Source organism: Pongo pygmaeus, chromosome 8 (assembly GCF_028885625.2).
Source record: "Pongo pygmaeus isolate AG05252 chromosome 8, NHGRI_mPonPyg2-v2.0_pri, whole genome shotgun sequence".
Classification (NCBI taxonomy): domain Eukaryota; kingdom Metazoa; phylum Chordata; class Mammalia; order Primates; family Hominidae; genus Pongo; species Pongo pygmaeus.
Window position 1 is genome coordinate 128387640 of NC_072381.2, and position 11961 is coordinate 128399600.

General features: G+C 42.0%; 1 protein-coding gene across 4 annotated transcripts; it reads left to right on the top strand.

Moving 5' to 3' along the window:
- Positions 1-332: 332 nt before the first annotated feature.
- On the top strand, positions 333-11586 carry PSTK (phosphoseryl-tRNA kinase). 4 transcript variants are annotated; one of them, XM_054503137.2, is made up of 7 exons: positions 1048-1875; positions 3961-4252; positions 4501-4699; positions 7523-7598; positions 8092-8185; positions 8548-8717; positions 11370-11487. In XM_054503137.2, the coding sequence occupies exons 1-6, from the start codon at positions 1660-1662 to the stop codon at positions 8703-8705; spliced, it is 1035 nt and encodes a 344-aa protein (XP_054359112.1). In that variant the 5' UTR covers positions 1048-1659; the 3' UTR covers positions 8706-8717; positions 11370-11487. The 4 variants fall into 4 exon arrangements, with proteins under 4 accessions (XP_054359111.1, XP_054359112.1, XP_054359113.1 ...); XM_054503138.2 differs by lacking the exon at positions 11370-11487 and adding an exon at positions 10495-10509; XM_054503139.2 differs by lacking the exon at positions 8548-8717 and adding an exon at positions 10495-10592 and having other exon boundaries at positions 1049-1875; positions 11370-11388.
- Positions 11587-11961: the final 375 nt, after the last annotated feature.

Sequence of the window (11961 nt, forward strand, 5' to 3'; positions counted from 1 at the left end):
GAGGATTGCTTGAGTCTAGAAATTCGAGGTTACAATGAGCTATGGTTCCACTCCAGCTTGGGTGACAAAGCAAAACCCTGTCTCTTAAAAAAGTGGGGGAGGGGCAAATTAAGGAGAGGGACCTTATACTGGACCAATAGTGATAAAATGTCATGAAATGAAGAGTTTAACTCATTGCTCTTCACTTTCAGTCCAAAAGGAAAATGAGATGATTTGTATGTGCTTTATACAAATTATATCAGCTTTAGCAGGTTACTTGTCATATTTTGACCCAGTATACACTGATTTTGTCCTCACGTCTTCACGTTTTGAACATACCCTTTACAGGTAAGAAGGAATTATCCCCTAAAATATAAGGATAAAAGAATCTGGAATCTAGGCCGGACGTGGTGGCTCACGCCTGTAATACCAGCACTTTGGGAAGCCGAGGCGGGTGGATCATTTGCGGTCAGGAGTTTGAGACCAGCCTGTCCAACATGATGAAACCCCGTTCTTACTGAAAATACAAAAATTAATTGGGCAGTAGTGGTGTGTGCCTGTAATCCCAGCTACTCGGGAGGCTGAGGCAGGAGAATCCCTCGAGCCTGAGAGGTGGAGGTTGCGGTGAGCCGAGATCGGGCTACTGCACTCCAGTCTGGGAGAGAGAGTGAGACCCTGTCTCAAAAAACTGTAATCTGAATTCAATTTTTCTACAACATACCCCCAAAGAAAAAAACTTGTCTTGGCCGGGCGCGGTGGCTCGCGCCTGTAATCTTTGAGAGGCCGAGGCGGGCGGATCACAAGGTCAGGAGATCGAGACCATCCTGGCTAACATGGTGAAACCCCATCTCCACTAAAAATACAAAAAGTTAGCTGGGCCTGGTGGCGGGCGCCTGTATTCCCAGCTACTCGGGAGGCTGAGGCAGGAGAATGGCGTGAACCCGGGAGGCGGAGGTTGCAGTGAGCCGAGATGGCGCCACTGCACTCCAGCCTGGACGACAGAGCGAGACTCCGTCTTAAAAACAAACAAAACTTGTTTTATACCTCTCCATAGCTTAGTATTACTTTTTAACACAAACACCTATTGTTCTCTGTCTGCATGCACTGGAATTGAGGTCTGTGGATGTGCCTTTCCTGACAATATTTCTTCACGCTTGCTGCCCACTGGTGCCGTGAGGGCACAATAACGAATGTTTACTTTGCCCTTGCACTGTTCACATCTGGGAACCGCAAAGGAGCGCGGTGGTCGGACTGTCAGCCTCGCCTCCTATTCTTTGATTTCCAGTAACTTATTTTTGAAAGATTGCTGGAGGGAAAGGCTCAACGTCTCTTTTGGGATTTTCCTAAGCAGAAAGACCTCATCCTAACAAAACTGAGGCGCCAATCCTACTGGCTGGCAACTTTCGGCAGGGAGGGTGATTCTATTTGAAGATTAATCCTAACTCTGGGACCCCTTGGGAATGTCCAGGAGCTAGGAACGCAGCGCCGCGGTCTCTCCAGCCTCTGGTCCCCGGGAGCAGCAGGGCGCCGGTGGAGCAGGTGCCTCTGGGGCCGCACGGAAACCCAGCCAGGCCAGTTCCTCCACTGCGCCGGTAGGCGGCGGAGGCGCTGCGCGTGCGCGCTGCGCAGACGGTAGCTCGAAGACGACGCTCCCAGACTCCTCTGGTCTCCCCGGGCAGCATGAAGACCGCCGAGAACACCAGAGGAACCGGCAGCGACGGGCCGCGGAAACGAGGCCTCTGCGTCCTCTGCGGCCTCCCCGCGGCAGGAAAATCGACTTTCGCGCGCGCCCTCGCCCACCGGCTGCAGCAGGAGCAGGGTTGGGCCGTCGGTGTCGTCGCGTATGATGACGTCATGCCCGACGCGTTTCTCGCCGGGGCAAGAGCGCGACCGGCGGTCAGCACGGAGGGGCGGGGCCTGGGCCGCGGGGCGGGGCGGGGACACTCGCGTCCACGCGGTCCTGGGTGATTTGCCATGAGCGCCCATTGCACACTAGACCGTGCTTGGTGTGGGAGATGAAGTTCGAGAAAAGTGGAGCTGGGTTAACATAGTTACTGCAGAGGGTGAATGAGTTGGCTGTAGAAATGAGTCATAAAGTGGTTACAAAGCCAACTGTTAGAACGATGCATTTTAGAGGCTTATCTGTATGTTTGATGCATGTATATGTTGTATATTCTATACAGTTGAGTCTTAAGACAGGGTCAGGTTCTCAAGTCAGCGTGCAAGGTGCAAAGCACCTGTAGTCAAATGCACTCTCGAAAATCCCTTAGGAAGTTTCTCCTTAGGAGAGGGAAAGAAGCTCTAAAACTTTAACGTCTAGCTACGGGTGGATTAAGATTTTGTAATTTGAGGAATCCTCCTTAAGAAAAGGAATAAAAATTATAAGTAAAATTTCTAGGGTACCTCAGAACGATAGAAAGAGGCTGTACAAATGCATTATCAGACCTATGAAGCTTAATCTTTGTTCATCTCAAAGTAAATCTGCCTCTGCCAGCTTTGGGAAAGATGGCTGTTTCTTAGTTGACCACCAGAGGAAGTAATGGGTTTGTATTTACGGAACAACTTGTATGTTCCGAGTACATCTCTTTAAGCCCTCCTCATCTCACACTCAGCACAGTGAGATACATCCTCTTGGAGAAGCATGTGGAAACTGAGACCACGGGGAGAAGAGTAGATTACATTCGTGTCTCTCATCTCATGCTCACTCTAGAGTAAATACTCTGAAATATTCTGAAATGTTAACATTATTATTTTTGTTGTTTAATGCCTAATGTAGATGAATTTACAGAAATCAAATGCAAATGTTACGTGACTCCACTTTCTAAGTATATATACAAAAACACAGTACATTTGGTGCATGGGCTCCCCAGCAAAGTGTATCTACTTTCTCATTCTTGGTTAATTGTGAAGTAAGTGCAGTGTCAGGATAGCGCAGGATTGACCTGGATGATAGTATTTTCAACACTTCGGAGAAAGCTGAAAGTTGTCGATAGGGATTGTTGTATTTGCTGGCTTTCCTTTCACTTGTATTATGTTGTTTTTTCCACGCTTTTCCTATGGACAAAGACTGTGGGACTCATCTGCTCACTTAGGAAGTGATATGTGTTTCCAATTTAGTGGGTTTAGCTGATGTGTTTGTTGTATGTAGTGTAATCTCAGTGCTGGTAAGGCATGGGCAGGCAAGTGAGAGTTCTCACTCCCCTGTCTTCGTGTTTTCCCTCCAGCTTAGATTTCTTAACTATGTCAGGATTCTCCACAGCCCTTGACCAGCACAAGATTACTTGTATTCTCAAGCTGTTTATTCCCCAGTCTGTTTATTCCCCAGTCTGTTTCCTCCATCTTCCCCCATCCCATATCAACTCATTTGTTAGCCTGAGGTCTTTTCTTCTTGACCCAGAGACTTTTCACCTGATCTTTTTGCTGTCTACTACCTTTCTCATTTCAAGGGAAAACCTGCATTATTATATCTTAGCCAGATTATTTTGGCAGGATTCTGATTTTGACTCCACCTTTCTCTTGGATGATAAATAAGTTCTTTCATTTATTCACTCATTCAGTCAGTCATCCATTTAATATACATTTCTGGAGCACCTATTAGGTGCTAGACCCTCTGCTGGAGGCTGAGTATGCAATGGACAGTGATCTAGCAGAGAGAGAAGTGTAAGCAAATGCTTAAACTGTGTGAGCACTGCTAGAGTGGAGATATATGTATAGAATGGGGTTTCATGATGGGCAACGGAGAGGCTGAGCTGCCTTCTGCATGGTTGAATCTGAGAAAGCTTTACACAGCACTAGTATCGTTAGTTTTCCAGGCAGAAGGAATGGTATATATGGAGTCATGTGAAACCAGGTGTGTTAGAGAACTACAGATGGTTCCATATTGTGAGCTGAAATTTTCATATGGGGCAGGGTGGCAGTGAGGCCAGATGACTGACCACCCTAGTGGCCTAATATGAATTGCAATTCTTTGGTCTCTTGTAGCCATCCCAATGGAAATTGCTTCGACAGGAACTGTTGAAGTACCTGGAATACTTCTTGATGGCTGTCATTAATGGGTGTCAGATGTCTGTCCCACCCAACAGGACTGAAGCCATGTGGGAAGATTTTATAACCTGCTTAAAGGATCAAGATCTGATATTTTCTGCAGCATTTGAGGCCCAGTCTTGCTACCTCTTAACAAAAACTGCTGTTTCTAGACCTTTGTTTTTGGTTTTGGATGACAATTTTTATTATCAGAGTATGAGATATGAAGTCTACCAGCTGGCTCGGAAATGTAATTAAAACTTTTTTTTTTCTTACACATGGAGATACTTATTCACATATCAAAAACACTATTGTCTTCAATGAGAATTTAACTTGATTAGGAGATTATGTAGATTTACTTAATTTTAAAAGCTAGATGTTCAGTATTGCAAGTAGAGTTTTTCCTACTATAATTGTCATAATTTGTCTAATGTATGTTTATTTCATATTTTGGAAAAATAGTATACCAGTAATTCTGTCATTTTAAACTGTTTTCAGATTCATTGGGCTTTTGCCAGCTCTTTTTAGATTGTCCTCTTGAGACCTGTTTACAGAGGAATGGCCAGAGGCCACAGGCACTGCCTCCTGAGACCATCCACCTGATGGGAAGAAAGCTAGAAAAGCCCAACCCTGAGAAAAATGCTTGGGAACACAACAGCCTCACAATTCCGAGTCCAGCATGTGCTTCAGAGTCCAGGTATTCCACTCAGTCATCCCTCCCTGGGTGTTCTCCTGTGCCAGGTATCATGGTCAGTGCTTTATCTGTGTTGGTTTAGTTAGTCCTCCCACAGGCGTTGGAGAGACCTTATTCCCCCCTTTGTGTGGAAGCCAAAAGTGAAATGGGAAAATTTAGTTTGTCCAGAAAGATTTGAACCCAAGTTTATTTGCAAATGTCTGCTTATAACTGTTAGGATTATACTGTCTTCCAGTAGTTAGAGCAGGGAATTCAGAGAACACATCTTTGATTCTCTTGCTAAAATAGATAGTCTAAATAGGTTGCCTGGTAGTTTTCTTATAGAAAGAGATCTGTGAAAGAGTGCATCTGGTACTGGGTCCTATTTGCCTTAGAGCTTACCATAGTTACACTGCTTTTGTATATGTGAGGCTTGTAGGCTATGCTGTCTAATGCATTTCATTCATTACGTATGTCTTGAGAGTTCTAGAGCAGCATATTTCTAGCAGAAACTTTGCTGGCAATGGAAATGTTCTATATTTGCACTAATATGGTAGCTGCTAGCCACATTTGACTATTGAGCCCTTAAAAGTAGCTAGTATAACTGATGACCTGAATTTTTTTGTTTAACTTATTAAACTTAAGTAGCCTCATGTGGCCAGTGGTTATTGTATTGGACAGCACAGTTCTAGAGGTATATTGCCTGCATTTCCTTAGTTCCTGCATATTGTCCACGAGGGATTGGTATCAGCTCACTGCAGGCTTGACCTCCTGGGCTCAAGCAATTCTCCTGTCTCAGTCCCCTAAGTAACTGGAACTACAGGCCCACACTGCCAAGCCCAGCTAATTTTTTAATTTGTTGTAGTGACAGGGTCTCACTATGTTGCCCAGGCTGGTCTGAAACTCGTGGCCTCAAGCAATTCTTCCAACTTGACCTCCCAAATTGCTGGGATTACGAGCATGAGCTACCACCCCCGGCTAATATTTTCTTAAATTTTGGGTTACATTGGGAACAGTGTCTATAATTCCTTTTGAAATTCTTTTTAGGAATCTTATCTTAAGGTTATAGTTCCCTTAAAAAAATATTTGCTATGCTTTACCTCTTTTAAGACTGTAAACAAGCTGGGTGCAGTGGCTCACACCTGTGATCCCAGCACGTGGGAGGCCAAGAAGGGAGGATCACTTGAACCCAAGAGTTTGAGGTTGCAGTTGAGCTATGATAACGCCACTGCGCTCCAGCCTGGGTGACAGTGAAACCCTGTCTCTAAACAAACAGACGAAATAGAACAAAAGGGCATGGATATGAAAATTAGCTAGTGATCACTGGCTGAAGTCACTAAAACTCAAATTTTCTCCCAGTTCTGAACACTTTATATATATGGTCTCATTCAGTCCTCACAACCACCTTTTAAGGGTAGAAACGATTATCCCCATTTTATAGATGGGATAACTGAGGCCCAGATAAGTAAAGTAATATACCCAGGTAGGAAGTGGCATAGCCAAGATCTGGACCCAGTGGGATCGCACTCACTCCAGAACCTGGGCTCTTTTCAGTGTGAGGAAGATCATCTTGAGGTTGAGCTTTAACTTGATGAGCTCACTCGCTTAAAACTTTTTAGTGCGACTTCCATAATCTGAGTAAAATTCAAACTCCTTACCCTAACTTATGTGATCTAACCCAGATTAATTCTCCAACTTCATATTCTGCCACTCTCCCTCCTGGCTTCTTTTCAGCCTTTCTCTGTTGCACGAACACAAGGAGCTTGTTCTTGACCTGGGGCCCTTGCACTTGCTGCCCCTCTGCCCTTCCCACGTTCTTATACTTGACTGCCTTCACTGACCATCTTAACTGAAGCAAAGAACATTAGTTGAGCTACCCTGTCACTCTTATCATTGTCACTTTATTGTCTTTGCTCACTTATCTACTTACCACCGTCTGAAATTATTTTTTGCTTTAACTGTTTATCTGTCTCTATTACATTATCTGCCTTGGCAAAGGAAAGGATCTTGCTACACCCCCAGCTCAGCATATGGTTGTACAGTATTTTTCATATAAGACGTTCAATAAATATTTGTTAAATCAATGAATTAATTCTACCTGAAACCTTCACGGACACTTGCTCAGTGAGAAACTTTGCTCATCCATATCCAGTAAATAAGCGGGAGCCAGAAAGTAAAGACCAGGCATCTTTCCATAGAGAATAAAGTTGAGCTCTTGTGGCCCCCAGTTCAGCCTTAAGAGGGGAAAAGAGAATGACTTTCCAAAGCTTATTGACATGAGTCTTAGGAAACTGGTATTTTTTAATGAGGGGTCCTTAGCTTATCATTTGTTTTGAGCTACTGCATTTGGATTTTCTACATGGAAGCTAGCTTCTAAATCGTTTAGTTTTTTTCCTTTTGTTAAGGATCTTGGGTTATAGCAGTTTTATTCCTCTAGAATTCAGTTTAATATTCACAAATACAAGTTCCTTAAAAGTCAGATGTTGGCCAGGCGTGGTGGCTCACGCCTGGAATCCCAGCACTTTGGGAGGCTGAGGCAGGCGGATCACGAGGTCAAGAGATCTAGACCATCCTGGCTAACACGGTGAAACCCCATCTCTACTAAAAAATACAAAAAATTAGCCGGGCGTGGTGGCAGGCGCCTGTAGTCCCAGCTACTCAGGAGGCTGAGGCAGGAGAATGGCGTGAACCCGGGAAGCAGAGCTTGCAGTGAGCAGAGATCACGCCACTGCACTCCAGCCTGGGTGACAGAGCAAGACTCCAAGACTCCATCTCAAAAAAAAAAAAAAAAAAAAGTCAGATGTTGGATATAAGGATCTATTGTATCTTATCCCATTTTCTCTGTAGCCTGGAGGTGACTGATTTATTGCTCACTGCTTTGGAAAATCCAGTAAAATATGCTGAGGACAATATGGAACAAAAGGTAAACTTCCAGTGTAAATTTAATGTAAATGAGAAGGAACAACTTTTTGTAGGAAGATCTTTTGAGCTGAATATAAAATGTGAGTGAAACGAGAGATGCGTTGTCACTGGCTTGGCCTCTCACCAGCACTCACTGCTGGCAGTTCATGCCGGCTGGCCAAAGCCGATTGTTAAACTTTCAGAAGTGTTGGAGCCTGTTGATGTTTTGTTGGTAGGAATGTTTACACCACAGAAATTGGCAAACACTACAGATAAGTATGGGTTTTTTTTTCCGGGAGAGTCAGTTATTAAACATTCAGCAGCATATCACCACCTAGCTGGAACCCAGTTTACCACTGGATCTGATTTGGTTGGACTCTCTTGTAGGGAAGAATAACAAACAGAAAAGCCGCTTAAACTTTTCTTTTAGTCCCTTCAAATACATGTGACCTATTCTTTAGCCATTTATTTTATAAAACTATGTGACTTCTAATAACAATGTCTGTATTACATAGGACACAGACAGAATTATTTGTTCAACTAACATTCTTCATAAAACTGATCAGACACTCCGAAGGATTGTATCTCAGACAATGAAGGAAGCAAAAGGTATGATGTGTCAGTTATGTGTTGAGTTGGTATGATTGTGACTTTCTACTGCTACTGTTATTCCCGACACTCAGAGTTTATTAGTTTTCAGTCATAAAAGTTCACATCATGTTTTCAATTATGCAATTTGACTAAATATAACTAAAAATTCTGCCTCTGGAACTGAGTGTTCATCCATCCAACAAATTTTTACTGAGTCGCCTTACTGTACTAGGCCTTACTCTAGATGCTGGGGAATCGGCGGGGAGCAGAACATTCTAATGAGGAGACAGACAAAACATGATTACATGAGTATATGCCCATGCTTTGAAGAAAATGTAGGGTAAGGCAGTGTGGTGATGGGAGGATTTATTTTCAAAAAGGTAATCAGGAAGGCTTCTCAGAGATGACATTTAAGCAAAGATGGGTAAGAGCGAACCATGCAGCTATCTGGAGGATCATTCTACGCAATGAACACATCAAGTGCAGAAGCCCAGAGGTTGGTTGGTTGAGTGTTGCAGAATCGAGAAGAGGCCATTGAGCATGGGGTGAGGTAAGAAAGGGGGAAAGGTAGTCAGGAGCCAGGTGTAAGATCAGCATGGAATTTGAATAAAGTCAATGTATTATAAATCTGAATTTACGTAACACATGAAATATCTGGTAACTAGAGTTTTACACGGTAATTCCATTAGGTTTTGAATACTGTATTGCTATATTTAAAATTGTACCTTTAAAAACCAGCAATGAACATTTTTTGAGCACCTTTCTATACGTTAAGTGCTTTACAAATACTGTTTCTAATCTTCACAGTCCTATAAGGTAGGTGTAATTTTACAAATGGGGAAATGGAGGTTCGCAGAGGAACAAGTAACTTGTCCAAGGCTGAACAGCTAAGTATTTGGGTAACCTGGGGTCCAGAATTACATCCAGTTCCAGTCTGTGCTTCCCATTCTGCTCCCGTGCATTACCATCATTTATTACCTTTGCAAAAGCTTAGAACATTGGAAAAGGAAACAATATACCAGCCATATTATTTTTGAATTTGTATAAAACTATGATCTACCAGTTGATTTTATATTGTAACCCAGGGTATAACCCAGTACACGAACCCATGTGTGGAAACAAGTTTCACAAAACACCTTCACATGTTTAATGAACTCTGTGTTCTACTTGATTTCATTTTAGAAAAATACCAATTGCCACTTATTAATGGGTTACAATGCAAAGTTTGAGAAACAGAGGACTGGAACAGAAATGACATCATAAATAAAATAGACAAAAAATAGTTCCAGGAGTTCTCACTCAACCATTTGCCTTTCTTTTCTGTCTATAAAATGAAGCAAGGTCCTGGGGGAGGGGATTGTGGGGGTAGGCTTATGCCCAAATCACTCTTATATCCCACCTATTTAAAAACATACAGATAGAGAGGGATATATATGGGATATATATATATTTTTTTTTTTGGGGGGGGTGAGGGGAGGTAGTAGTAGTTTTTAATCTGTGCTTAATTAAAAATTCAGTTCCTCTACCATCAGGAAAGTGAAAAGACAACCCATAGATGGGAAAAAGTATTTGCAGACATATATCTCATAAGGGACTTGTATCCAAAATATATAATGAACTCTTACCACTCAATAATAAACACAACCCAATTTTTAAAAGGGCAAAGGATCTGAGCAGACATGCTCAAGATGATTAGTCATTGGGGAAATACAAATCAAAACCATAAGATAGCACTTCACACCCACTAGGAGGTCTAGAATTAAAACATCCAAGTGTTGAGGATGTGTAGAAATGTTAGGAATGTCAGACAGTACAGCTGCTTTGGAAAACAGCTAGCAGTCCCTCAAAACATACAGTTAGCACGTGACCCAACAATTCCATTCTCAGGTGTATACCCAAGAGAGATGAAAACATGTTCACATAAAAACTTGCACATGTATGTTAATGGCAGCATTATTCCTAATAGCCAAAATATGAAAATAACCCACATGTCCGTCAGCTGACCAACAAAATTTGGTGTATCCATACAACAGAATATTATTCAGCCATAAAAAGGAATGAAATGCTGATATATGCTATACAGTGTGGAATACCCTTGAAAACATGATGCAAAGTGCAAGAAGTCAGTCCCAAAGACCAAGTATATGTATACTTCCAGTTATACGAAATGTCCTGAACAGGGAAATCTTGAGATAGACAGTTGATGTGTGGTTGCTTAGAGATTGGCGGGCTGGGCAGAAGGGAAGGTGGTAAGGAGGATGATAGCTAAAGGACATGGGTTTTTGTTTTGCTTTGTTTTTGAGATGGAGTCTTGTTCTGTTGCCCAGGCTGGAGTACAATGGCACGATCTTGGCTCACTGCAACCTCCACCTCCCGGGTTCAAGTGATTCTCCTGCCTCAGCCTCCTGAGTAGCTGGGATTACAGGCATGTGCCACCATGCCCCACTAATTTTTGTATTTTTAGTAGAGGAGGGGTTTCACCATGTTAGCCAGTCTGGTCTCGAACACCTGACCTCAGGTGTTCCGCCCACCGCAGCCTCCCACAGTGCTGGGATTACAGGCTTGAGCCACCAGGATATGGGTTTTTGAGATGATGAAAATGTTCTAAAATTAACTGGTGATGGTTGCACATATCTGTGAATATACAAAAAAAACCACTGTATTATACAGATTAAATGGGTAAACTGTATGTGAATTATGTCCTAATAAAGCTAACAGAAAAATAAAGTTCAGCTTCTCAGTAACACTGCCCACGTGTGGCTATTGGCTGCGGTATTGAATAAAGCAGATATAGAACAGGTCCATCATTGCAGAAAGTTATGTTGGACAACTACTGTTCTAGATATTATTTATCAGGTTCAAAACTAAATTGTCATCTATTTCTGCTTTTTTGCCTTTCTGCTTAATTCAGTAAGGTAGTAAGTCAGCTGTCTTGATTTTTCTTGGCAATAACAAAAAGTCCCTTTCAGGTTAGTCTTTTCTGCTCACACGTTTCCTAACAAGTTATTTAAATTCTTTGACTTGTTTCAGACGATTTTTGAATATCACATTGAGACCTTTTTTGTATATATTACGCTAACTCAATTGTGATTGTTTATAGACTCTAACTGGTTTGTTTAATCAAATTAATTTCCTAATGTCATTAGACACCCCGGATTACTTTAATTTACACAAGTAATTTGAGAATATCTTTTTATTTTAGATGAACAAGTGCTTCCTCACAACTTGAAGCTTCTAGCAGAAGAACTTAACAAGCTCAAAGCAGAGTTTTTGGAAGACCTAAAACAAGGAAACAAAAAATATCTGTGCTTTCATCAAACCATTGACATATCAGATGTCATTTCTTTTTTTCATTATGAGAAAGATAATATTGTACAGAAATATTTTTCAAAGCAGCATTAAAATTTCTGAATTGCCAATCAATGTCTCATTTTGGTAAGCTTTTGCAATTTTGTTAAAACAACGGTGTTGTATTACGATGTTTTCTAGGCTAGTAATGCCAAAGTGAGTCAGTCACTTGTCAGACGTGACGTGGATAATTAAGCACAGAGGCAGCCTTCCTCATGTGCCAGGGCACTTAGGGTAGGGCTTGGGGGACAGGAGTCAAGTTAAATGGATCTTGAATAAAGAGAAGAAACTAGGAGGGGGACAAGTTGCGGATGTATGGAGCCGTTTTGTTTTTTAACTCGCAATAAATCTTCTCAGGTAAGGTATTTTAGAAATTCAAAGCAGTGTAGCCATAAAATCTATTTCTGTCATTAACTTAACATTTTACTAGCAGAAAATTACTAAAA